Source organism: Chelonia mydas, chromosome 27 (genome assembly GCF_015237465.2).
Source record: "Chelonia mydas isolate rCheMyd1 chromosome 27, rCheMyd1.pri.v2, whole genome shotgun sequence".
NCBI classification, from domain to species: Eukaryota; Metazoa; Chordata; order Testudines; family Cheloniidae; genus Chelonia; species Chelonia mydas.
Genome location: NC_057860.1, coordinates 1,173,696 through 1,201,401, shown reverse-complemented (window position 1 = coordinate 1,201,401; position 27,706 = coordinate 1,173,696). Strand labels below are relative to the sequence as shown.

The window sequence follows — 27,706 nt, the reverse complement described above, 5'->3', positions numbered from 1 at the left end:
GATTAAAGAGGCTAGGACTTTTCAGCTTGGAAAAGAGGAGACTAAGGGGGGATATGATAGAGGTCTATAAAATCATGCGTGGTATGGAGAAAGTGAATAAGGAAAAGTTATTTTACTTGTTCCCATAATATAAGAACAAGGGGCCACCAAATGAAATTAATGGGCAGCAGGTTTAAAACAAATAAAAGGAAGTTCTTCTTCACTCAGCGCACAGTCAGCCAGTGGAACTCCTTGCCTGAGGAGGTTGTGAAGGCTACGACTATAACAGGGTTTAAAAGAGAACTGGATAAAGTCATGGAGGTTAAGTCCATTCATGGCTATTAGCCAGGATGGGTAAGGAATGGTGTCCCTAGCCTCTGTTTGTCAGAGGGTGGAGATGGATGGCAGGAGAGAGATCACTGGATCATTACCTGTTAGGTTCACTCCCTCTGGGGCACCTGGCATTGGCCACTGTCAGCAGACAGGATACTGGGCTGGATAGACCTTTGGTTTGACCCAGTATGGCCATTCTTATGTTCTTATTAATCTCAATCTTGGAACTTTTCCTGAGGTGACCAGTAAGATGCTAGTTATGATGTCTTGAGCTGTGGATACCTGACCCTGGGAATCAGACTGACACCACCTACTCATTTCGCAATAGCCTCAAAAAGCCATCACCTGTAACGACAACAGTCATCATCGAGTTGAACCAGTTTTGAACCCTCCAGTTGCAGGCAATTAACTTAGATCAGTTCCCTGAGCCACCCAGCCCCTCCTTGTGCTTTGTTTTTGTTATAGAGAGAAGCTGTGGGGATATGTTCTTTCAAGTGTTTTCCCAGAATTTCTTTGCATAGACCATATTGGAAGAGTTGACCTGACTCCTCCCATAAAGGAAGGAAAAGACCTTTAATATCAGTTTAGGAGGCGTAGATGAACTCAGCCACCCTAAATTGGTGCAAACTTTCCAGTTACATGTGAGTTTGACGCTGCAGTAATCAGCCCTGATAACAGGAACTGAGCTTTACTGACACTGAGCCTCAGCAATGTTACTTCCTCTCACTAACAACTGGAAAAGGAAAAAATCACAGTCAGCAAAAGATTTAGTCACCAATCTGTCTCACCGAGAGCCGCAGAAATGTTCCATTTTGCCGTGCTAGTCTTGTGCCAATTTTAGGGTGAGAGTGTGCATGATAGTCATCAGTTGTGAAACACCAAGACTCCCTGGAACCATAGATTCACGTCCCAGTAAGATTAATTCAACCCTACATGCTTTGGAACTCCGTGCAGTGTACTGCATGTGTAGGTCATTCAGATGAGATCTTCTAAAATCAGAGGGCTTATAGGATCTGCAGAAATTAAAGATCACCTGGCATATTTTGAAAGAACAGAGATGTGCACCGGTGGCATTGGGTGGCTGTTAGGTCACATTAGCTAGCTTGATCTAACACACTCTAAAAGTCAAGACAAGGCTTCCCCTTATGCTTTAATTCATCCAACTTAGCACATGCTGACGTCCAGTTTGCCTTGTGTGACTAGAGCTTTTGAAGGTGTTAGATTGTGCTAGCTCAAGGTGGGTGAGGGGATATCTTTTATTGGACTAACTTAATATAAAAAAGAGTTTTAAAATGAAACCTTGTCCCAAAGCTGTGATTTTGTGGCTAGCACTCTCCTGCTCAGTGTCACAACATTGGCTGGGAATCCTGGCAGTCTATTTAAGGTCTTGTGAGAGGACAGGAAATGTACAGTAATTAAGAGCACAACTCTGCCATGTAGCAGCATGGCAGCTGTGCTAGTGAGCCTATGTAGAGTAACGTGCTACTGTTCACTGGCTTTCTCTCTCCCTGCCACCATTTCTCAGTCTGTGAAATGGGAACAATACTTTACCGGGTGCTCAGATGCCATGGCAACAGGTTTGGTATAAGAACCTAAATACCCCTTCCATTGGTGTAGGTAGTGTCTACACTGGTGCAGATGCAACAGCATTTCAAGTGTAGACAAGCCATGAGCCTCACAACATTGTGAGGTGTAGGGAAGTCTGTGGCTGAATCAGGAATTGAACCCCGGTCTTCTGAGCCCCAGTTTAGTGTTCTATCCACTAAATCATCTGTTGCAAGCTAGAGTAGATTTTTTTATTCATAATTATATTTAAGAGGAAAATAGCAAGACTGCCAAACATTCCTTTAATATTATGGGTGTTAATTGGTCCCACAGACATCAGGAAATTTACATTCTAATGCACACACCTAAGTCCCTCAAGGTACAGCAGATGCAGCACATAGGACAGTTTCAGATCACTGACTATTTGTAAAATCTAATTCCCTGGGACGCTGGCCGACTTAAATGCACCTGTGTATCATATAGGACTGTTTGAGTCTGTGCTAATATAGCTTCATGTGTCAGTTTAGAATCTCACATGTATGTTGTAGCTAATAGTAATATACTTACTTTGTAGCATATTAGTAATCACAGCTAAGTACAGGGTGTGAAACTAGGGCAGCGGAGTGGCCAAATGCTGACCTAGATTTTTTTTGGATGGCTTCCTAAAGAGGAGATCTATATAAAATCTGTCTGCCTCTGAAACAAGTTTCTAATTGATGTTTCTGTTCAGGGGAAGTCTTTCCCTGACATATTGGCTTGTTTCTTGGGTCCCCCATCCTGGCCATATAATTAAAATGATAGCAGTAAATTAATCGGTTTAGTCTGGGTTTAGGAACTTAATCAAATTTTAGCTTAGAGAGAATTTTTACTACAAAGTTCAAATAAATTCTTGAGAATAAATGTCTAATAGGAAATCTATCTGAACGGTAATGTTTAGAGGAAAAGGTAATTTCTTTCCTTTAGGTTTCTCTATATGTAAGTCATTGAACATAAAGTGTCTGTGTTATGGAGGAGCTCTAGTGGCTCCGGAGTTAAGGTTGCATTGAGATTTCCATTTAAAGCAGGGTTAATACTTTAAACATGAAATTCTTCTTTGAGATGAGTGTCCCTGTGGGTGCTCCACTCCAGGTAGTGGTGCGCCCCTGCGCCTTCGCTCACTTTGACAGCAGTGCCCGTACGGGCCGTGCACACGCAGTACCTCACGCACCGTTGGCGGTTGAAGTATCGCGTGTGCGACCCGGACTCCTCAGTTCCTTCCCAACTGTCTCTGGTCTGAGATGGAGCTCTGCAGTCCTGTAAAAACCTGTAGTTTTATTCAAATAAGTTACATAGTTAGCTTTAGTAGTCTTTCTAGTAGTTAGGTTTCATTTTTTAGCTTAGTTCCTGTTAAAAAATAAAAATTCTTATTTACTCCGTAGTTGAGTTCAGTGATAATGCTGGGTACACCAGGCTTTAAGCAGTGCACTACATGCAGAGAGGCAATGCCGGTGTCTGACGGACACACTCAATGTGTCTGCTGTCTTGATGAATCCCATGTTCCCCAGAAAAGTGCCCATTGCAGCAAATTGAAAGCTAGGGCACAAAGGGACAGGGACCTGAGGCTTAAGCTCATTTTAATGGAGAAGTCCTTGAGACCAGCCTCTGATCCAGGACAAGAACCCCCTTCCCGGTACGGGTCACCAGTTCCCTCACCACTGAGGTCCCCAATATCCAACAGACCTGCCACGAAATGGTCGTCCTCCTCATCCCAAAGAGAGTAGACCAGCAAAAAACAGCCTCCAATTAAATTGCTCTCATTGTGCTCTCAGGTGCAATGGTCTCAAGTTGCAGTGGGGGAGGTCTAGGTTGGATATTAGGAAAAACTATTTCACTAGGAGGGTGGTGAAGCACTGGAATTGGTTACTTAGGGAGGTGGTGGAATCTCCTTCCTTTGAGGTTTTTAAGGTCAGGCTTGACAAAGCCCTGGCTGGGATGATTTAGTTGGGGTTGGTCCTGCTCTGAGCAGGGGATTGGACTAGATGACCTCCTGAGGTCTCTTCCAACCTTAATCTTCTATGATTCTATGGTCCACAGCCAAGACAACCCTAATATAAACCTTCTAGAACTCCACGCCATCCGCAATGCCTGCTTCCACTTCCTGCCGTTCATAAAAAATCAACACATAAGGGTCATGACCAACAACATCGCCTTCATGTTCCGTATAAACAGGCAAGGGGGAGCCAGATCACATTCGCTCTGCACTGAGACCATCAAACTTGGAATCTCTGTTAATTAGACACAACATCCATATCTTAGCTTCTTACCTAGCTGGATCCCAGAGCACAACAACAGACAAACTCAGCAGATGATTTCCACGTGACCATGAATGGGATTTGAGCAATCCAATACTGCAACATGTATTCCGACTATGGGGTCACCCACACATCGACCTATTTGCCACTGCCCGCAACACAAAGTGTGAAAAATTTTGCTCCAGGGCAGGTCTGGGGAAGCAATCCATGGGAGACGCGTTCCTAATCAGCTGGATCATGGACCTCCTATATGCGTTCCCATTGATACCATTGCTACCCAGCAACAACCACACACCACACAACAGAACCACTAACCCAGGAACCTATCCTTGCAACAAAGCCCCTTGCCAACTGTGTCCACATATCTATTCAGGGGACACCATCATAGGGCCTAATAACATCAGCCACACTATCAGAGGCTCGTTCACCTGCACATCTACCAATGTGATATATGCCATCATGTGCCAGCAATGCCCCTCTGACATGTACATTGGTCAAACCGGACAGTCTCTACATAAAAGAATAAATGGACACAGATGTCAAGAATTATAACATTCATAAACCAGTCGGAGAACACTTCAATCTCTCTGGTCACTCCATTACAGACCTAAAAGTCTCAATATTACAACAAAAAGACTTCAGAAACAGACTCCAACGAGAGACTGCTGAATTGGAATTAATTTGCAAACTGGATACAATTAACTTAGGCTTGAATAGAGACTGGGAGTGGATGGGTCATTACACAAAGTAAAACTATTTCCCCATGTTTATTCCCCTCCACCCCCACTGTTCCTCAGACGTTCTTGTCAACTGCTGGTAATGGCCCACCTTGATTATCACTACAAAAGGTTTTCTCCCTCCTCCCCCGCTCTCCTGCTGGTATTAGTTTATCTTAAGTGATCACTCTCCTTACAGTGTGTATGATAACACCCATTGTTTCATGTTCTCTGTGTATATAAATCTCCCCACTGTATTTTCCACTGAATGCATCCAATGAAGTGAGCTGTAGCTCACAAAAGCTTATGCTCAAATAAATTTGTTAGTCTCTAAGGTGCCACAAGTACTCCTTTTCTTTTTGCGAATACAGACTAACATGGCTGCTACTCTGAAACAAAGCCAGAGTCATCCTAATAGCCCCCACATGGCTGAGACAACTGGTGTATCCCTACATGTCAGCACACCCCCCAATCACACTTGCTCTCCATTCAAATCTACTGATACAATGGGAGGGACAGTTACAACACCCCAACTTGCAGATGCTACATCTCAAGGCATGGCTTCTCTTTCATGATGAACTAAACTGTTCAGACCAGGTCCAAAGGATGTTATTCCATAGCAGGTCCCCAGTTTTTGTCAGGGTTGTGTTCTTGAAAAGGGCGACAGATACCAAAATGACGGATGCCAGGGACCTGCTGGTATAGCAGTGATGTAGGCAGGAGGGGAGGGCCCTGGGTGGGCGGGCTGTGGTGGGGGGCAGAGGGGTGCAAGTGATCTGGCCACCTCTCCCCACCTCCAACCAGCCTTGCGGCAGCGGGGGAGAAGGCAGAAGGGGAGTATAGACACTCTGGCCATGGGCTCCCAGAAAAATGGAGGCCCCCGTAAAAATATGTGCCCCACCCAGCACTTGGGGCTTGCCCCACTCCACCTGATGCTCCTGCTAGGCATCGGGGTGCGGGGGCTTGCTCCGCTCCAGCCAAGGAGCGGGGGTCGGCAGCTTGGAATGTTTGCAGTATTGTACTGTAAGTTGCAAAGGACGGATATGAGGATCGGGACCAACGTGAATCGGAACACATTCCCCTATTGATGAGCAACAGATATGCGAAACAATGGGTAAGTGGGAGGCATATACCAGGGACCCCCTGTACTCGTAGCACCTCTTTCTATAAGTGGAGATTTACAACATGGTGCACCGCCAAACAAACTGATGCAACATCTACACCTCTCCCTAGACTACCTCTTAGAACTAAAACAATCGGGTCTTTCCATCAGTTTACTGAAAGTACACCTGGAAGCCATCACCACTTTTCACGGAAAGATTAACAACACTACAATCTTTGCCCACCCAATCACCAAATGATTCCTCAAGGGCATACAAGCTCTATACTCAGACATCAGACCACCCACTGTATCTTGGGACTTGAATCTGGTGCTAACGACCCTTGCTCAGAAAACTTTCAAACCTCTAGCAACCTGCTCCTTATTGCACCTGTCCACGAAGGTGTCATTTCTAGTAGCTATGACATCATGCAGACATGTGGGAGAAGTAGGGGTGCTTATGGCAGACCCACCGAATTTGATCTTTTTAAAGGATAAAGTTATGCTATGTACCCATCCAAAATTTCTACCCAAGGTACATTCATCATTTCACATTAATGAACTGATGCAGCTTCCGCCTTTCTTTCCTAACCCACATGCGGACTTGTTTGAAGCTATGATGCACACCCTGGATGTTAGAAGAGCACTGGCTTTCTACCTGAACAGAACCAAGCCATTTCAGACTTCTCCAAAACTCTTTGTATCCATAGTAGAACGATCCAGGGGTACATCCATGTCCACTCAGAGACTCTCTAAATGGATATCTGGGTGTATTGGCCTATGCTACCAATTAAAAGGCACCCAGCCCCCATCAACAATCGGGGTGCACTCAACCAGATCTATATCAACGTCTACAGCATTCCTAAACAATGTTCCCTTGATAGACATATGCAAGGCTGCCACCTGGGCCTCCAAACACACCTTTACGAGACATTATGCTATTATGCAAGGCCCTAAAGCGGATACCCGGCTTAGCTGAGCGATACTATCCACAGTTATCTTATCAACTCCAAAGCCCCTACCACCCTAAAGGGCACTGCTTTACAGTCACCTGGAGTGGAGCACCCACAGGGACATCTCTCTTGAAAAAGAAGAGAAGGTTACTCATCTTGTGCAGTAACTGAGGTTCTTCAAGATGAGTGTCTCTCCTCTCTACTTTGGAGTTTGGTTCAGGCTCTGCAATAGAGAAGGAACTGAGGAGTCTGGGTCGTGCACACGATACTTCAACCACCAATGGTAAAATTCTCCGAGCAAAGGTGCAGGGGCACACCAACATCTGCAGTGGAGCACCCACAGGGACACTCATCTCGAAGAACCTTAGTTACTGCACAAAGTGAGTAACCACCTCATCTGCACACCCTTCTCAAAGATGAGCTGTTTCAGAGGCCACACGAATTTTCTAGGTAACTGTTAGTCACCTTAGTCATATGTGCAGAATTCTAAACAATTTTAAATTGTTCCTTTTTAAATTTTCTCAAAGCTTCTGATATTTTTCATGTCCCTATGGTATCTCAGTATCAAAAGTGACAAACTCTAGATTTCACTCTGTGGTTCAGCCTTTATCAAATGCCAACATAGTGTAATTGAGCAGGTTAAAAAATCAAGTATACTTAAGTTATTGGGTTTCTTAGCCAAAACTTTTATTTTTAGCCACTGAGGCTGACAGAACACAGATTCTTTGCTCTCCTTTTCCCTTATACAATGCCTGCTCCAGCCCTTCTCCAGACAGTCCCTGGTACAAACCTCAGCTACTCAGCCTCACTACCCAACCTTGCTTCCAACCTCCATCCAGCCCCTTGCCAACCTCCCTGCCCATATACTCTAATGCTTTGTTTTTCCTCACCCATTCACCCAGCCTTCTATTGACCTGCTGAAGTTCACCATATGCACACATCCAATTATTCAAAATCACACAATGCACAACCTTAACTCTGACCTCAGAATATTTTTTTTGTAGAAATACTTCCATTTTAGAAGTGTGTTTGATAAAGTAGCTAACCCTTACTGAGGTTGGAGCTAAGGTTTTGCTTTTGACCGGTTTTGAGGAATTGGGCATATGCTTTGTTGATGGTAGTGGAAATGAAGAGAAGTTTGTGGAGCTGAGTAGTCACGCATTGTGGTGATGACGGCCATGCCAAGTACCTAGATAGTGTAAATGTTTGTCTACGTGGAGAGTTGCACTAGCTTAACTACAGGTGTGATTTTAAAACTATTTAGTTAAACCTGTTCAAACACCTGTGGTGCACTCACTTATTTCAGTGTAAGAGTGGCTTATTTCAGTTTAGTTAAATTGATCAGTAACAGGGTAAAATTCATCTGAAATAAATCACACTCAGGACAGGTCTATGCTCAGATACACTGGTATATTATTCTAGCAAAACACTTCTACTGTAGATGCAATCTTACTAATACAGCTGCCACTATATTAGGGTCTTTTGCCAGCTCAACTTAATCAGTCACAAATCGTACCTCATCTCACCCCTGATTAAAATACCTATGGCAGCAAAAGTTTATAGTGTAGATCTGGCCACTTGGGTATTTGCACTGGTTTAGCTAAAAGGGTTTAATTAAATTGGTATAAATTTGTGTGTAGGCAAGGCTTCAGTGCAGATGGATTTTTACCTAACCGGTCATGTCTGTGATTTTTAGTGATTGCTTTGTTAGGAATTGCACTTGAGAATCTGTAACTGTAACTGAACAAAGTTTGGGGTGTGGTTATACATTCTCCCCATATTTTGTTTAAAGACTTTATCATATTATACACTTGATTCAACAATTTCTAGGTAATTTATAGAATAAAAATAAGTTACTTTGACGATAAGTCTCAACCATTAATAATGCCTTCTTCCTGCCTCCCCATTGGTTCTTTGTGACAGACTCTTTTTCAAGGTAATTACTCAGCTGGACTATCCCACAATATGAATAAGGCAGAAAGTCCCAGATTATGTTGATTTTTTACCCTAAGCAATGTGCAGTGAGTGTATTTAAGAGGGGAATAGATACCTCTTTAAACAAAAAGGATAGTGAGGGAGGAACTAGTGGGAGCATAAAAATGAAGAGGGTGAAAGCGGCATCCCCGCGTGGCACCATTGTGCAGCTGCCTTCTTTCCCCAGCTTCCTGGGCATTCTTGCTGTAAATGGGAAAGAGGTTGATTGCTAACCCTGTATCAGCTTAAGCAAGCATCTTTCTTCTCTTTCATGTCAGCAGGTGGTATCACTTTCAGCCGTACAGCTGACTGTGAAGAGGTTTGTTGGCTATTTTCAAACCACAGGTGAGGGCATGTGATGACAATACAGTATCAAGTGCTGACTTAATGTTTATCCTGCAGTGGAGAAGCACTCATGTAATGATTTCAAAAGAAGGAAATAAAAGAGCTTTCCTTGAAAACCAAGTGGAAAGGTCAAAAGGCTTGTCATTCTGCTCGCATTCTCCCTACATTCCTCTTGCTCCCAGAGCCTCATTGACATGTTAGCCGTTTGACATCAGAGGTTGGTAACCTGCAGTGCACTAATGCAAAATGTATGAATGTTAAACTTCCACTTCACCTGGTGCCAGAGAGCTAATATAGTTACTGACTGTGCCTGTGCTCAACTTAAAGATCACTTTCCACTTCCTTTTCTCTGGCTAAGTTACAGTATAGTATTAGCTTTAATATCTGATCCCTCCTCTAATGGAGCGACCTTGTTTTGCCCAGACAAGGGGATGAATTCTACTGATAGGTCACTTCTATTTCTTTCTATAAGAAGAAATCTAAAGTAGAGTCCTAGAAGGTGGTAAGGGCTCCTGGGTTCAGATAGGATTTAGGTCATACACTAAAATGAGTTTTGTTGTCAGCTTTGTTTCCTATTGGTGCCTTTTCACACTGCACAGCTACAATTAGAAGAGCTCCCCCTCCCCCCCCCCCCATTCTTTCCAGGATTGATACACAGGCTTGGTGCAGTATAGGACTGACTGCTTTGCTGATGGGGTACCTTGCTTTAGCTAGTAATATCTGGTTTTAATTTTTATGAGCAGTCAGATTCACTTATGTTTGTTGGAAATAATTAGGAATGAGCTGTAATTGTATTTTCATCTGGTATTGCAAGTAATCGGATGAGAAAGATTATAACTTTGATTTCTATGAGTTAAATTTGTAGGGTTGTTATCTGCAAGAAGAGTGAATGAATATGAAGGACAGGGAATGAAACCATGAAAGAAAGGGTTTGATATGAATTTTGCTTTGATTAGCCACTGGAGGTTGGGGAGACTGACACACAAATGACCAACTCGCCCGTGACTGAGCTTTCCATCAGAGGTGAACTTTTCCAGGACTTTATCTCTTGTGGCATCCGTTTAGAGGCTGCGTGTGAGACTTGTCTGTGATCTAATGATTGATGTAGCATCTCAGTGTTCAAAGGAAATAGGTTAATGTCTTAAACCAGTGAGCATAATATCGCCTTTAAATTATTTTTTGGATTTGTCTATTTCCTTGGTTAGTCTCTAAGGTGCCACTAGTACTCCTTTTCTGTTTCCTACCAATTTCCCAGTCCTTCCTTTTCTCTCTCTCCCACCCTTGTGAACAAGGCAGTTGGATACAGTAAAGATACACACACTAGATATGATCAATTTACCAACTGTATTCAGTAATTTACTTGTAATAATGTGGTGTTTAGCATGACAACACTGTATGAGAAAACAGAGTAGAAGATGGAGGAAAAGAAACTTTCCTTCCAGATTAGTAGAAAATCATTGTCCGGAGAAAACAGAATCAGTGGTTCATAAGGGAAGCTTCATGTCTAGATCCTGAGAGATTGTAACATCCTGAAACCTTTGGGTACTTTCAGCAGTATAGAAGAGAGTTTAGTGACGTAAAATCTGTCAAAGAGGAGCAGTGGCTCGGGAGAACTCATGTGAAGGACAATTAAATCAGAAGTAATTGTAATTGACAGCTGTAGGTTTCATGCCGGTGAGCAGGGTTCTGAACTGGAGCACCCAGGAGGTGCCTTTGTCATCTTGAATAGCTGATTCAGTCAAATGGTGTGAGAGTCTCTGTGGTATACAATTTACAGAAACTGAGAATAAAAGCACTAACTTCTCTCAACTCTTGCCATTCAGCTGCTGTTGCACCTTGAAGTATGGAAGATGTCATGGGCATTTTGAATAGTAAACAGTGAGCTATTTCTGGAATACCATCGGGTATAGGGTGCGGGTTGAATTTAGAATGAATCCGCCGATTTTAACACCACCTGAAACCTACAGTTTCTTAAGAGTATCTTCTGCGAGCAGGGAGGGAGTATGAGAGGCAAGTATATCAGGGTAAACTAGATGAATCCCAGGATAATAGCTAGTGGCAGCAAAAGAGGCTTGCCTGGCCTGGTGCTTTGTAGTACTGTTGCATGCATTGTGAGCCGTTCTTCTCTATAAATTTGGTCCTATATGTGCTTGGGGAAGGAGTGCCCTAAACAGTGCCAGCACTGGTTCTGCTGAGACAGTGTCAGTCGATGTGAGCCATGCTGCAGTGTGTCTGAGAGGCTTTCCTTTCAATCCAGGCACTCGGTATAGGAAAGGGTATTATCAGCAAATATTTTAAAATTGTTACCATCAGATTTTACAAATGTACCACTAAATAGAAATCTCTGACAAATTGCCTGTATGCCTTTCAGGCTACCGACAATTTCCACATCCCCAACCTTTAGCTTTGCTACGCACCTTGTCATTTGAACCTTGGAGGCTTTGCAGAGGCAGGAGTTACTGGCTGACAGTAGTGCAGGAAATAAGTTAAAATTCTGTATCCATGGCATCTTTGTGTTAACCTCCTGATTCTTTTAGTGGCAGTAAACGTATTGAGAGAGCTGTGTCACAGTGTGCATTCTGTAATGGCATGTGTCAGAAATGACCCTTGTGAAGAAAGGACACTTCTCTCATGACTTAGCCAAAATGGCTTTGGACATGAATAGAAATGATCCAGCAGAGTAGGTTTCATTGGTACAGAAGAAGGGGGGGGGGAGGGCGGCTCGGTGCAGTTTCATGCCCTTACTAGTTAAACCCTAAAATGTTGAGCTCATGCAAATGTTTCACTTCCTTCTCATGACAGTTTTGATTTACCTGCTGTACCTGGGACCAGTTTACACTATTCCTGTATTATACCCATAACCCCATGATTGATCCAGACATCTCCAGCTACAATCCTGGCATTCACTTGAATGTTGTTAGCATTCATAACTAGATCTGATCTGTATCGCAGCATGCCAGCATTACACTGGTTACCTCTTTATATGCATTCCAATGCAGCCAGTTAAAACTAATGGTCAGAACTGGCATGCAGGATTTACTCTTCTTCAGTAGGAAATGACTGCGTCCGTATTTTGGACTGTAGGATTGTATTTGTAGCATTAGATTAGCACTAGCACTATGTGGTCGATAGACATCAGATTATGAAACTACCCAGTATCAAATTAACTCAGTGCAATTTTTAATCTAAACATTGTAGAATTTATCCTCTATATGTAAACATTGCATCTCTACCAGCAGCTATATTGATACTGACAGATGTCTTTGATACATTCCACCCCATTCATCAGTGAATTAAATGGACTCTATTTCATAGAATCATAGAATCATAGAATCATAGAATATCAGGGTTGGAAGGGACCCCAGAAGGTCATCTAGTCCAACCCCCTGCTCAAAGCAGGACCAAGTCCCAGTTAAATCATCCCAGCCAGGGCTTTGTCAAGCCTGACCTTAAAAACCTGTAAGGAAGGAGATTCTACCACCTCCCTAGGTAACGCATTCCAGTGTTTCACCACCCTCTTAGTGAAAAAGTTTTTCCTAATATCCAATCTAAACCTCCCCCATTGCAACTTGAGACCATTACTCCTCGTTCTGTCATCTGCTACCATTGAGAACAGTCTAGAGCCATCCTCTTTGGAACCCCCTTTCAGGTAGTTGAAAGCAGCTATCAAATCCCCCCTCATTCTTCTCTTCTGCAGACTAAACAATCCCAGCTCCCTCAGCCTCTCCTCATAAGTCATGTGCTCTAGACCCCTAATCATTTTTGTTGCCCTTCGCTGGACTCTTTCCAATTTATCCACATCCTTCTTGTAGTGTGGGGCCCAAAACTGGACACAGTACTCCAGATGAGGCCTCACCAGTGTCGAATAGAGGGGAACGATCACGTCCCTCGATCTGCTCGCTATGCCCCTACTTATACATCCCAAAATGCCATTGGCCTTCTTGGCAACAAGGGCACACTGCTGACTCATATCCAGCTTCTCGTCCACTGTCACCCCTAGGTCCTTTTCCGCAGAACTGCTGCCTAGCCATTCGGTCCCTAGTCTGTAGCGGTGCATTGGGTTCTTCCGTCCTAAGTGCAGGACCCTGCACTTATCCTTATTGAACCTCATCAGATTTCTTTTGGCCCAATCCTCCAATTTGTCTAGGTCCTTCTGTATCGTATCCCTCCCCTCCAGCGTATCTACCACTCCTCCCAGTTTAGTATCATCCGCAAATTTGCTGAGAGTGCAATCCACACCATCCTCCAGATCATTTATGAAGATATTGAACAAAACCGGCCCCAGGACCGACCCCTGGGGCACTCCACTTGACACCGGCTGCCAACTAGACATGGAGCCATTGATCACTACCCGTTGAGCCCGACAATCTAGCCAGCTTTCTACCCACCTTATAGTGCATTCATCCAGCCCATACTTCCTTAACTTGCTGACAAGAATGCTGTGGGAGACCGTGTCAAAAGCTTTGCTAAAGTCAAGAAACAATACATCCACTGCTTTCCCTTCATCCACAGAACCAGTAATCTCATCATAAAAGGCGATTAGATTAGTCAGGCATGACCTTCCCTTGGTGAATCCATGCTGACTGTTCCTGATCACTTTCCTCTCCTCTAAGTGCTTCAGGATTGATTCTTTGAGGACCTGCTCCATGATTTTTCCAGGGACTGAGGTGAGGCTGACTGGCCTGTAGTTCCCAGGATCCTCCTTCTTCCCTTTTTTAAAGATGGGCACTACATTAGCCTTTTTCCAGTCATCCGGGACTTCCCCCGTTCGCCACGAGTTTTCAAAGATAATGGCCAAGGGCTCTGCAATCACAGCCGCCAATTCCTTCAGCACTCTCGGATGCAATTCGTCCGGCCCCATGGACTTGTGCACGTCCAGCTTTTCTAAATAGTCCCTAACCACCTCTATCTCTACAGAGGGCTGGCCATCTCTTCCCCATTTTGTGATGCCCAGCGCAGCAGTCTGGGAGCTGACCTTGTTAGTGAAAACAGAGGCAAAAAAAGCATTGAGTACATTAGCTTTTTCCACATCCTCTGTCACTAGGTTGCCTCCCTCATTCAGTAAGGGGCCCACACTTTCCTTGGCTTTCTTCTTGTTGCCAACATACCTGAAGAAACCCTTCTTGTTACTCTTGACATCTCTTGCTAGCTGCAGCTCCAGGTGCGATTTGGCCCTCCTGATATCTTTCCTACATGCCCGAGCAATATTTTTATACTCTTCCCTGGTCATATGTCCAACCTTCCACTTCTTGTAAGCTTCTTTTTTATGTTTAAGATCCGCTAGGATTTCACCATTAAGCCAAGCTGGTCGCCTGCCATATTTACTATTCTTTCGACTCATCGGGATGGTTTGTCCCTGTAACCTCAACAGGGATTCCTTGAAATACAGCCAGCTCTCCTGGACTCCCTTCCCCTTCATGTTAGTCCCCCAGGGGATCCTGGCCATCTGTTCCCTGAGGGAGTCGAAGTCTGCTTTCCTGAAGTCCAGGGTCCGTATCCTGCTGCTTACCTTCCTTCCCTGCGTCAGGATCCTGAACTCAACCAACTCATGGTCACTGCCTCCCAGATTCCCATCCACTTTTGCTTCCCCCACTAATTCTACCTGGTTTGTGAGCAGCAGGTCAAGAAAAGCGCCCCCCCTAGTTGGCTCCCCTAGCACTTGCACCAGGAATTACCATACACTATTCAATTACCATACACTAAGTGAGTTTAAGCCTTCAGAATTTGAACCAAAATTTTAGTTTAAATTTTAATAATCTTAACATGTAATTGTTTAAATCCCCACTTTTATCCATTTTGGGCTGGAGGTCTATGCATATGGCACAAGTTAATTAGTGCTAGTGAAACCTCAGGAAGGGAACACATCTTCCAAATGTCACATTCAGCACTCTAGTAGGTCAGATTCGAGTTATTGCCTCAGACAGCAAATCGTTTACTTTTCAAGATAGACAGTAGGATAAGAATTAGGTTTTGGTCAAAGCCACTAGAAGCTGAGCATCCTTTGGGAGCACCTGAACAGTGCCTTTTAAAAACAGAGGGCAGAAGGAACGTTAATCCTTTGAGAGCATCCTTGTTATACATCCAAGGAGCATCTTTTGTTTCAGACTTTCTAGGAAACCTTCTGGAAAATAGCCAGTATAAAAGGATTAGGAGGGGGATGGGTTGGAGTGAAAGTATTAGCTAAAAATACTGACACAACAAGGGTTTGTCCATTTGAAAGCAAAAATGGAGTTCCTTTGTATGCCAGCCTCTGGATGGTACATGCATGGAGCTGCAGCTTCTCTACATATTATTTGGGATGACAGTAATTATGGAACCATTGCACTCCTGAGGCAGAAAGGATCTCCTGAGCAGAGGAATGGTTTCCATGGCAACAGCATCAGCATCTGAATGACTTCCTGTCACCCCAAGTGGGTAATATAATGAGTTCATTACTGAATTCCAAAGGAAAACATGAAAGTGGGTGAGCTGCTGCTGCTGCAGCTCCCCCCCGCCCCCTGAGGTAGCAGTGAGAGCAGAAGGAGCCATTTAGAAATCAGACCGTGTTTGGGTGAGGGCTTCAGCGGAAGTGAAGGGATAGGGTAACCACCACCCTGTCTCCAGGCTCCAAACATTGATACAGATTTACTGCAGCTCAGTCGGAAGGGTGGTGAGGGCTGTATATGTTTCTAGTCTGTTTTAATGTGGGTTGGGAGCACAGTTATTTTCTTATTTTTAGAATATGAGCTTCAGTACATTGCATGAAAGAGAAACTGTTAACATGGAAATTACTCAGTGCTCCAAAAACTCCCCCTCAGCACATGCAGCTGCAGTGAGAGATGACAGGATCTCCAGATTGCATAGAAATTAGCAAGTAACACTCAAAAAAAAAAAGGTTATCTCTGAGGACCGCTATAAAGTCGCTTCAGTTGTTGCTTTCCTAACATAACCATGATTTAAAATCCAGAGGTTTTTTTTCTTTTAAAATTTTATGGGTGAGTCTCAGGGACAGCCATAAATATATAAGCGGTTGTGGAACACCTGTATTTTCTGCACTGAACCTTCCCCTCCTATCATCTTAATAAAAAAATTAGAAACAATATCCTTACTGACTGTGGCTCTTCTGAGGAACTGCAGTAGGGTGCACAAATGTGTTTATCTTCGTGTATGACAGTCATATAGGTTATTTGTAGTGCGTCTTGTAAGACGGTTATTGAGATGTAAGCAAAAGATAATACCTTTCTGAAAATAAGTAAATAAACTAACTCACCTTAGGTGTGCAGTAATTACAGAAAAACTGGGAGTGACTAATTGTAATTTTTACTTTAGTGCTATGTATTTTATTCTGTGTGATTTCAAACTCCTACATTATCCCCTTGCATAACTGTCTAGTTCTTCGTAATATGTTCATGCTGAGATAGAAGATGATTTCACTGGCCTCCTCACATTAGCTCAGTGAATACATTTCTCCATGTTCCTAAGCCCAGTTTTGTTGTCCTAATGGCAGGGCAGGGGAATGTGGGTTCAGTACTGTGAATGAGGATGTGCATGTTTGTACTATCCATATACTCAGGTTTCAGAGTAGCAGCCGTGTTAGTCTGTATCCTCAAAAAGAAAAGGAGGACTTGTGGCACCTTAGAGACTAACCAATTTATTTGAGCATAAGCTTTCATGAGTTACAGCTCACTTCATCAGATGCATTTATAAATTTATTAGTCTCTAAGGTGCCACAAGTACTCCTTTTTTTTTTTTAATCCATATACTGTTATTGTATTATCCTTAGTTATCCTCTTTTGGCTCTTTGCATGGCCTTTACTTTCATCCTTATTCTAACCTCAAGTGAATGATTTGTGTGCGCTCACTCCATGTTGGTAATACATTTGTGTTTTAACTACATAACCTTTTTGCCTTCAGATTAGCTTAGCATGCTTGATTTGACTAGTGAGTAAAGCTAGCAACATGCTGTAACTGAGAGTAGGTAGCGTGCTTGTCACAAAGGAAGTTGTGCACCTTACTTCATCATAACTCTTCTTTGAAACTCTTTGAGTTACAAGTTAGAACATGTTGCATGCCGTTACAATAAAGCATGATACAGATAGTGCTGGACTAATTAGGCCTAATAAATGAACATGCCTTTTGAAGATACCTGTGTCAAGAAGCTGTTCTTGCTCTTCACTGAGGGTGTTTTCAACCAGCAGTGAACATGTCCCATTGCCTGAGCCTGTGCTAAATTCTTCTTTCTGGACTACTTGGCTATTTTATTTCCCCTGCTCCCTTAGCACTCTGTTTGCATAACTGAGATCCCCGTCCTTGGATTTTCAGCTAAGCATTTCAGCAAGAACTGCACCTGTGCTGCGTACAGATTGTTTGAAAGAAAAAGCTTCCTAATATGGTTGTCTGAAACACTGTATTGATCTTTCTTCCACTAATTCTGCTCTGTCAACAAATTTTTACATCAGTATTTCTTGGGACTTTTATGAAACATTCAACTTTAGACTGAATTTTCTATGCTTCGTTTCGGCCTGAAGACCTCTTTTAAGATAGAGGGAAAATATATATATATATATTTGCATCAGGCTAGAGCAATACCAGCTCGAGTTCTAAAACTTTGCATGTCAGTAGTTCATGACTGATGCTTGCTTGGTTACAACCGAGTTTTTGTTTAAATGCACATACTGCGTCCACAGTAGCTTATTTTTCATTAGGTACGTAGGGGCACATTTAACAATGCCCTGCATGAATATGTGCAGTTGGCTAAGTGTCCATTTGTGGACTCAATAAACTTACAGTGTCTACTGGTAGAGCCAGAGGATCTTATAAGTTACCCAAGGTAAGTAGCTCCATATTTTCTTTTCTTTAAAAGGGGGAAAGACTTAAATGTGAAAAACTAGGGTTAATGCAATAAGATGAAATGTAAACAGTCAGGTCAGACCACAAAAGTTCAACAGTTAAGGTGCTGTGATGATATCTGTTCCACATTGCTCATTTTTTACGTTTTGTGGTATACATCCATAATTAAAAGAAAAATACATAAAGAAAATGCGACACGCAGGTGTGTATGAGATGCGTAACATAAGGTTGCTCTAGCAGCATTAACTCAGCCACATAGCATGTGCCTGTATCTTGGTTTTTTTTCTTCCTCCCTTGTTAAATGTAACACTTACAGATCATTCTCTGTTTATTATGCTATTAAATACCTAGGTTTTTCAGTGTGGGACATTTAGCGTTGCCACAATAACCTTGACTCTTTCCATTTCCTGATCTGAGAGTTGGAACTGTCAGGCACAACGTTGGACCTCCTCTAGCTTTGTGCATTTAATATAATGAACACTAAGGCTGAACGTCAAAATATGGAACTGAAAACAATCTGTGTAACCCAAAGAAGAACTGAGGTGCCTAATAAATGTCAGTGGATTAAAATGCCGGAAGAAACATGCCATGGAAACCAGTCTCTTTGCACTGTTGTTCTAAATGCAAAGTATTCAGGTAATTAAATGGCACCTTCTAGTAATGTGAACTGAAATGGGGAGAGACTTTCTAAGGGGAAGTTCTTGCTTTAGAAAACAGAACAGGCAGTCCCCAGCCATAGAATGAAGGAGGCTTCAATAATATAAGAAACTTTCTAGCAAAAGATGAGTGAATGCAAGAAACAGCTGATGGTAGATGGGCTCCATGATTTCTCACTGTTGCTGTTTTTCAGCAAATGTCAAAACTTAATATTAATTTCTCGTTTTCCCATTTCCTTCTGCCCTTCCTTCCCTCCACCACTCTCAGAAAAAATAGAAGTATGTGTTAGTATGATTGAACGCCTTGACACATGGTTTGTGGGGGTGAGGGAATGTGCACAAACGGAAATGAAATAGTGTAAGCAACGGATAGTTGCTCATTGAACCCTACCACCCACCTGTTGTTCTACAGTCAGAAAGGGAACAGCAGGTGTTGTGGCAGATCTGTGCATGTTTAAAAATAAAGCAACTGGAAATAAAAAGTACCACTTTGTCAGAAGCTGCAAATCTCCATATGCTGGGAAGTGTCTGACCATTGCAGCTGATCAAAGTGGCCTGGTATATTTAGGACATTGTTGTATGGCAGTAGCATCTGTGGAATGAAACCCAATCGAAATGGATGTTGTTAATTCTAGTGAGGAGGGGGTTTACATTGACAAAAGATGCACTTTCTCCAAGTCATTCTTTCCAGTGGTTGTGCCTTGTCTCCAAAGCAACAGGGACAGACCAGATCTTTGCTGTGAGCCTGGTTTTAGGCCCACCTGCGGAAGAGCTCTCCAGAATTGTCTGTCTCAACGACTTCACAGGCAGCAGTCTCCTGTTCTCCCTTTGGATCAAAACTTTCATGGGATTTGTAAAGACTTAACTAAATTCCTTTATTGGCTTTGCCATTTTTCTCCTCAGAATTGCAAAACTCAAATTGTTTTTTGGCTTCCTGAGGAAGGTTTGAAGGTAGCCCTTTGCTCTCAGAAATGGCCAGCAGACAGCCAGGGGAAGCAAGAAGAAATATTCTCACTCTCCCTCTCACACACACACGGCAAACTCCCAGGGCACAGGTGAGGTGCTCAGCCAGTGCACTGGCAGGGTATGGGATAAGGCAATTGAGCAGGCTTCAGGGGAACTCTGCTCTCAGCTGGTTTGTTGGCAAGATCCATACTGAGACAGTTAAAGGTTGCAGATTCTCCCCCACCCCCAAACTGTTTACCTTCACTGCCTCAGCTGTTATAAAAGGTGCCAGCTGCTCCTGAAGCCAGTTGGTTCAAGTTATTTGTCTCTAGCATCTCTGGCTCCCTCCTCATGCTGGGTAGTCAGCCTCCACTTGACTAGGACCAAGCAGCAGGGAACTTGGAGTGAAGTGATTCAGACAAAGCAATCACTGATGCCACAGACAATGGAGTAAAGTCCTTTCTTCCTTCCAGTCAGAATCATCAGGCTGGCACTAATAATTAACCATCGGAACAACTTTTCTCAGAATGTGATGGATCCTCTGTCACTTGAGGTCCTTAAATCAGCATTTGATACCTTTCTAACAGATACTCTAGCTCAACCAGAAGTTACATGTTTGAACACGTGGTGAAATTCTGTGACTTGTATTATGCAGACTGTCAGCCTAGATGATCATAATGGTCCCTTCTGTCCTTAACATCTATGAATCACACAGGTATTCACAAAGATTGTAGTCCTTCCTCCCTTCATGTAAAAGGGATACATGTCTGTATAGGTCTATCCTTATCTGGATTACCTTCTCATTAGGTCCTCTTCACAGGTCAGTTCTGCTAAGAAGGTAGAAAACCTTCCTCACTGCTCAGGGCAGCAGCCTTGATCATGTCCCTGGGTTAGAAGATCTCATTCTGTTCTTCAGGATTCCACATGTTAAAGGAGAAGAAAGTCAAGATTACCCAGCTCATCAAGATGCACTTAGACCCAAGGGAATGCAGCCTAGACTAAACCCATCCTTTAGAACAGCACAGGTCAGGTTGATTTGATGAACATATTTGCATCCAGGTCCCAAGGGAAAATCAAAAGGTACTACAAGTGAAGGCTGTGGATAGTTTACCTCAGTAGTACTCTCCAAACCTTCTATATGAATCCTAACCCCATTCCCACCCTTTCAACCACTGAGAGTTAAAGAATATTGCAAAGGAAGAAACTATGGTGATTCTGGTCACTCTTTCATTGACCCCTAGGTTTTAGTTCTCAGACCTGATTGAAACGTAACTGGAGAACATCTTCCAGTGCCAAAATACAACCACCCTATAGTGCAACAGGGACCAGTCTGAATCAAAAATCCAGTGCTGCCAAAAGTGCCAGCTGAGAAGGAACAGAGGGCCTGACCATTCAGCTCAAAGTCACAGTTGGGAAAGACAAGTCTGTCTGCACTGTAAGAAATCCACGAGACTCATTACCGTCACATAAAAGATTCTTGAGGACCATCATTCTCACCAGTCCTCCAGTAATATGCAGATTCTTGTCACGATTGTGAGCTGTGTGCTGCAAGCCCTTATAAAACTGCCTTTCTAGCATAACCAGTCAGTATTTCTCTACACCAGGGGTGAGCAAACTATGGCTGCATCCAGCCCATCAGACGTTTTAATCCGGCCCTCGAGCTACTGCCGGGGAGTGGGGTCTGGGGCCTGCCCCGCTCTGCATGGCTTCTGGAAGCAGCGGCATGTCCCCCCTCCGGCTCCTATGCGTAGGGACAGCGAGGGAGCTCCGCACGCTGACTCTGCCCCAAGCGCTGCCCCTGCAGCTCCCATTAGCCGATAACCAGGGCCAATGGGAGCTGCGGGGGTGGCAGCGCGTGCAGGGCCACCTGGCCGTGCCGCCGCATAGGAGCTGGAGGGGGGACATGCCGCTGCTTCCGAGAGCTGCTTGAGGTAAGCGCTGCCCGAAGCCTGCACCCCTGACCTCCTACTGCACCCCACCCCCTGCCCTGATCCCCCTCCCGCCCTCCAAACACCTCGATCCCAGCCCAGAGCACCCTCCTACACCCCAAACCCCTCATCCCCAGCCCACCCCAGCACCCTCATGACTCCCAACCCCCTGCCGAAGCCCCCTTCCACACCCTGAACTCCTAATTTCTGGCCCCACTCCAGAGCCCGCACCCCCAGCCAGAGTCTTCACCGCATCCTGCAACCAACCCCAATTTCATGAGCATTCATGGCCCGCCATACAATTTTCATACTCTGATGTGGCCCTCAGCCAAAAAGTTTGCCCACCCCTGCTCTACACCCTTGTTACTAAAAGTATCTTGCCTACTTGTCACCTCCACGATCAGGGGGATTTTGGAGTTTGGCCTGCTGGCTATGGAACCTCAGTTGCACCTATTTCATCAAACATAGTAATTCTTTGACAGGCCTTCATTTCCAAGGTTACTATAACCTGCCTGTTCTGTACGGAAGTGGTATTGTCATCATCCTATCTGAATTCAAACATTTTAGATAAGTAGAAGGGCATAAGTTGCGTGCAGACCAGGTCATTAATGGGGTAAAGGTGTATAAAGTAGAGGCACTGAGTCTCAGGTACAATTCCTCCCATTACTGCTCACTCCTTGAAAGGAGCAATAATTTGCTGGGTGGAGAGATTGCACTCATCAAATGATAACTGCAAGGCTACTACTTGCTCTTCCAGGCACACTTTCTCAAAACACTGCATAGAGTCAGCATCCTTGTGATGCTGGCAGACCAGGCCCCAGCTCATGCCAGTACCTCGGGCCAATTCACTTGTGTATTAGTATAGATCAAAGTGATTGTTAAATGTATAAGAGTGCATTTGGTGTTTAAACTTCATACTTGTGTTGTTTTTAGGGCTGTCAATTAATCGCAGTTAACTCACGCGATTAACTCAAAAAGATTAATTGCAATTGAAAACATTGCGATTAATTGCAGTTTTAATCACACTGTAAAACAATAGAATACCAACTGAAATGTGTTAAAAATTTCTGGATGTTTTTCTACATTTTCAAATATATTGAGATCAGTTACAACACAGAATACAAAGCGTACAGGGCTCACTTTATATTATTTTTATTACAAATATTTGCACTCTAAAAAAAATAAAAGAAATAGAATTTTTCAATTCACTTCATACAAGTACTGTAGTGCAATCTCTTTATCATCACAAAGTGCAACTTACAAATGTAGAATTATGTACAAAAATACAAAACTGCACTCAAAACAAAACAATGTAAAACTTGTAGGCTCTAAAGTGCACTCGGTCCTACTACTCGTTCAGCCAATCACTAAGACAAACAAGTTTGTTTACATTTATGGGAGATACTGCTGCTTGCTTATTTACACCATCACCTGAAAGTGAGAACAGGCATTCACATGGCACTTTTGTAGCCGGTGTTGGAAGGTATTTACGTGCCAGATATGCTAAACATTCATATGCCCCTTCATGCTTCGGCCGCCATTCTAGAGGACATGCGTCCATGCTGATGACTCTCGTTAAAAAATAAAGTGTTAATTAAATTTGTGACTGAACTCTTTGGGGGAGAATTGTATGTCTCCTGCTCTGTTTACCCGCATTCTACCATCTATTTCATGTTATAGCCATCTCGGCCAGTACATGTTGTACGCTTTAAGAACACTTTCACCGCAGATTTGATAAAATGCAAATATCTATGTAAATATCTTGCGACACCAGCTACAACAGTGCCATGAGAACGCCTGTTCTCAGTGTCAGGTGACATTGTAAACAAGAAGCAGGCAGCATTATCTCCTGCAAATGTAAACAAACTTGTTTGTCTGAGCCATGAGTGAACAAGAAGTAGGACTGAGTGGGACTTGTAGGCGCTAAAGTTTTACATTGTTTTATTTTTGAGTGCAGGGGTTTTTTGTACATAATTCTACATTTGGAAGTTCAGCTTTCATGATAAAGAGATTGCACTACATTATTTGTATTAGGTGAATTGAAAAATACTATTTCTTTTCTTTTTTACAGTGCAAATATTTGTAATAAAAATAATATAAAGTGAGCACTGTACACTTTGTATTCTGTGTGGTAATTGAAATCAATATATTTTAAAATGCAGAAAACATCCAAAAATATTTAAATAAATGGTATTCTTTTATTCTTTTAACAGTGCGATTAATTTTTTTAATCGCTTGACAGCTCTAGTTGTTTTCACTTATCTGCATCCCATTATAATGTAGGAGCAAACATTTACATTATGTATACCCCTGTAACTAAATAACTAATCAAACGAGCATTAAACGAAAAAGAAGCCTTGTTGCAGGCAAATGAAGAACTTTAACAGAAAAGTGCTAATTTCAAAGCAAGTGGTCATTGTGTGTGATGATCGGAGGCCAAAGACCCAAAATGCATTCCTCACTCTCCATCATCAAAGGAAAAGCCCATATGGGTAGTGACACTGTCAGCTTGTTTTCTGTCAGAAGAAGCTAGAACCAGAAGAAGTGTGGATTCAAGGAAAAATCCAGCATCTCTGAACTGTTTGGACTCTTAGAGGGAAGTGTACCAGATGCAAAGCAGAGCTCGACAGAGACAATCTGGGACTCATGAAAAGACTTTTGACAATCTGGCAGTTTATTGCATCACTGCCACTATTTGGGATTACAAACTGTGACTCACCTCTACATATATTTTACCTGCTTCAACCTCTCAATAGCTCTCATTTCCTTTTCTTAGCTAATAAACATTTAGTTAGTTTACTGTAGAATTGGATACCAGCATTGTCTTTCGTGTAAGATCTATGATTGATTATGAGATAACTATGATAACTTCTATGATGAGATAACTGGCTCTGTGGATGAGGGGAAAGCAGTGGACGTGTTATTCCTTGACTTTAGCAAAGCTTTTGACACAGTCTCCCACAGTATTCTTGCCAACAAGTTAAAGAAGTATGGGCTGGATGAATGGACTATAAGGTGGATAGAAAGCTGGCTAGATTGTCGGGCGCAACGGGTAGTGATCAATGGCTCCATGTCTAGTTGGCAGTCGATATCAATGGAGTGTCCCAAGGGTCAGTCCTGGGGCTGGTTTTGTTCAATATCTTCATTAATGATCTGGAGGATGGTGTGGATTGCACCCTCTGCAAGTTTGCAGATGACACTAAACTGGGAGGAGAGGTAGATACGCTGGAGGGTAGGGATAGGATACAGAGGGACCTAGACAAATTAGAGGATTGGGCCAAAAGAAATCTGATGAGGTTCAACAAAGACAAGTGCAGAGTCCTGCACTTAGGACGGAAGAATCCCATGCACCGCTGCAGACTAGGGACCGAATGGCACGGCAGCAGTTCTGCAGAAAAGGACCGAGGGGTTACAATGGACGAGAAGCTGGATATGAGTCAACAGCGTGCCCTTGTTGCCAAGAAGGCCAATGGCATTTTGGGCTGTATAAGAAGGGGCATTGCCAGCAGATCGAGGGACGTGATCGTTCCCCTCTATTCGACATTGGTGAGGTCTCATCTGGAGTACTGTTTCCAGTTTTGGGCCCCACACTACAACGAGGATGTGGAAAAATTGGAAAACGTCCAGCGGAGGGCAACAAAAATGATTAGGGGACTGGAACACATGACTTATGAGGAGAGGCTGAGGGAACTGGGATTGTTTAGTCTGCGGAAGAGAAGAAGGAGGGGGGATTTGATAGCTGCTTTCAACTACCTGAAAGGGGGTTCCAAAGAGGATGGATCTAGACTGTTCTCAGTGGTAGCAGATGACAGAACGAGGAATAATGGTTTCAAGTTGCAGTGTGGGAGGTTTAGGTTGGATATTAGGAAAAACTTTTTCACTAGGAGGGTGATGAAGCACTGGAATGCGTTACCTAGGGAGGTGGTGGAATCTCCTTCCTTTGAATTTTTTAAGGTCAGGCTTGACAAAGCCCTGGCTGGGATGATTTAGTTGGGGATTGATCCTGCTTTGAGCAGGGGGTTGGACTAGATGACTTCCTGAGGTCCCTTCCAACCCTGATATTCTTTGATATGTCTTTATTTTCTTGAAACTTGCCCACCCTGACTTTCGCCTCCTACTGCATTCTCCTTCAAATGAGTTCTCTCTGCTCAGCTGCTGACCCAGGTAAATATATTTGTCAATCTCCTTGTAGCAGACTGCAAACTCACCAGTGCGGTGCCTCCTGCTGGTCATCTGGAAATTAGCTCTTTTCCAGTTTCGGAGCACCCTCTGCTGACCGGTGTCTCGCCTGCCTCAGGCCCCCGTGTCGCTCCCGGACCCGGTGTCCCTTTCCTTGGGGTTCTGCCCCCAGCAATACCCCACACTCTGGGTCTCCCCTCCCAGGGGAACCCCTCAACCCTCTATGCCCACCTTGCCTCAGTGGCTACTGCCAGTCATCACCTAGCCCCCTCTCACTGGGGCAAACTGCAGTCTGTAAAGGCCTCTCATCATTGGCAAGGGGGTAGGACCAGCTGCCTCTGCCTATCCCCACACTACACCTCTGTAGCCCCAGTACCTGTTTTGGCCTTACCCAAGGCCTCAGCCTGGGGAGTTGCCAGGCTGGAGCTCCCCAGCTCCTCTTGCCTTTCCCCAGCACTGCTCTGCTTCCACTACCCTGCTCCCAGGCAGCTAGGCCCTTCTCCCTCCAAGGCTGGAGAGAGACTGACTCAGCTCCTGGCTCACAGCCCTTTTTTAGGGCCAGCTGTGGCCTGATTAGGCATGGCCCCAGCTGTGGCTGCTTCCCCAATCAGCCTAGCCTTTTTCCACTGGAGCAGGGTAACTGCCCCGCTACACTCCTCGATTTCTTTCCCATTTATAGTGATGATTCCTTCTGCACAATGCTCATTCCAGATCCACTTCGTCTTCTATGTGTTCACTTCCAACCCGATATCATGTGAAGGTGTTTGCAGTTGCTGCAGTTTGTTCTCCAGTTCTGCTGTGTCCTTTGCCAGTATTATGCAGTCGTCGACGAAGAGAAGATGCGTTAACTTCCCCGTCAATTCTGATTCCTTCTTCCCAGTTCAATTTCTTGAACAGCGACTCCAGTTCTGCTGCAAACAGCTTCGGTGAGATTGTGTTGCCTTGTCTGACTCCTCTACGTACAGTAATAATGCCAGGGACATTGAATAATGTTATCTCTGTCGAGCAATTGCAATTAATTTCTTTCAGGAGGTCAGTGTACCTCGGATCAATTCTGATTTCATTGAGCACATTGTGTACAGTGTTACTCTCCACCGAGTCGAATGCCTTTTTGTAGTTGACAAATACAATGCACAATGGTACTTTGTATCCCTTGCATTTTTTCAATGAGCCGCCCAACTGAGGGGATGTGATCAGTTGTCAGATACCCTGAGCAGAAACCTGCTTGTTCTCTGCTTTTGTGCATTTTGAGGTCCTTCTTAATCCAATTGAGTATGATGTGGTTAAAGTCTTTATACACTTGTGAGAGGAGTATGATCAGACAGCAGTTGCTCTGTTTTTCTGGATCACCTTTCTTCATCAATAATATTGTTTTCGATTTCTTCCATACATCTGGAACATGCTTGCTATTGAGGTAGATGGTGAACCATTGCGCCAATGCTTTGAAGAGAGTATCTTCCCCTGCTTTGAGATATTCCGGACGAATATTGTCCACTCCCAGACTCTTCCCTCTGTTTATGTTATAAACTGCATATTCAGTTTTTTCCCCAGATAACGTTGGAAACTTCTTCTGTAAACTCCTGCCTTGACAGTGTACACTGGACATTGACATGCGAGGAGTAGTGGAATAGCCTACCAGTGTGGCTTCACACAATGTACTCACCAAGCAAACAGTCCATGAATGTTATAGGAACAGTTCTCACCAAAGTAACATTATATCTACCGTGGTGGAATAATCACAAATAGCTATGTGAGCGTTCCCTTTCTTTCCCTCTAACCAGATAGGACAGTCATTACAGATGCCTTCCTCTTAGGCTAGGGAGCCCATGTGGACAGCCACACAGCAAAGGGTACTTGGATGTCCCAAGAGGCCAGGATGGACATGAACATTCTGGAATTGTGGGCAGTCTGAGAGATTTATGAAGCCTTTCTCC

At 43.7% G+C, this 27,706-nt stretch overlaps 1 protein-coding gene and 1 long non-coding RNA gene across 8 annotated transcripts in view; one reads left to right on the top strand and one right to left on the bottom strand.

Annotated features, from left to right (window-relative positions):
- Positions 1–27,706, top strand: part of MYO1D (myosin ID) — a 356,514-nt gene that overhangs the window by 297,593 nt on the left and 31,215 nt on the right. The window contains exon 22 of one of the 3 annotated variants that reach the window (XM_043536696.1): positions 9,172–9,214. The exons of the other annotated variants lie outside the window; for them this stretch is intronic. Within the exon in view, the coding sequence (XP_043392631.1) occupies positions 9,172–9,199 (28 nt within the window). The 3' untranslated portion in view covers positions 9,200–9,214. Of the gene's footprint in view, positions 1–9,171; positions 9,215–27,706 lie in introns of those variants that run through there. 3 annotated transcript variants of the gene reach the window in all.
- On the bottom strand, positions 401–26,048 carry LOC119564548. Of its 5 annotated transcripts, none has more exons than XR_006287649.1 (4): positions 25,802–26,048; positions 19,925–20,575; positions 7,015–7,139; positions 401–3,160 (listed from the first exon to the last, which is right to left on the bottom strand). It is a non-coding gene; the product is annotated as an uncharacterized LOC119564548 (long non-coding RNA). The 5 variants fall into 5 exon arrangements; XR_005223531.1 differs by having other exon boundaries at positions 20,462–20,575; XR_005223532.1 differs by lacking the exon at positions 7,015–7,139 and adding an exon at positions 3,577–3,697 and having other exon boundaries at positions 20,462–20,575.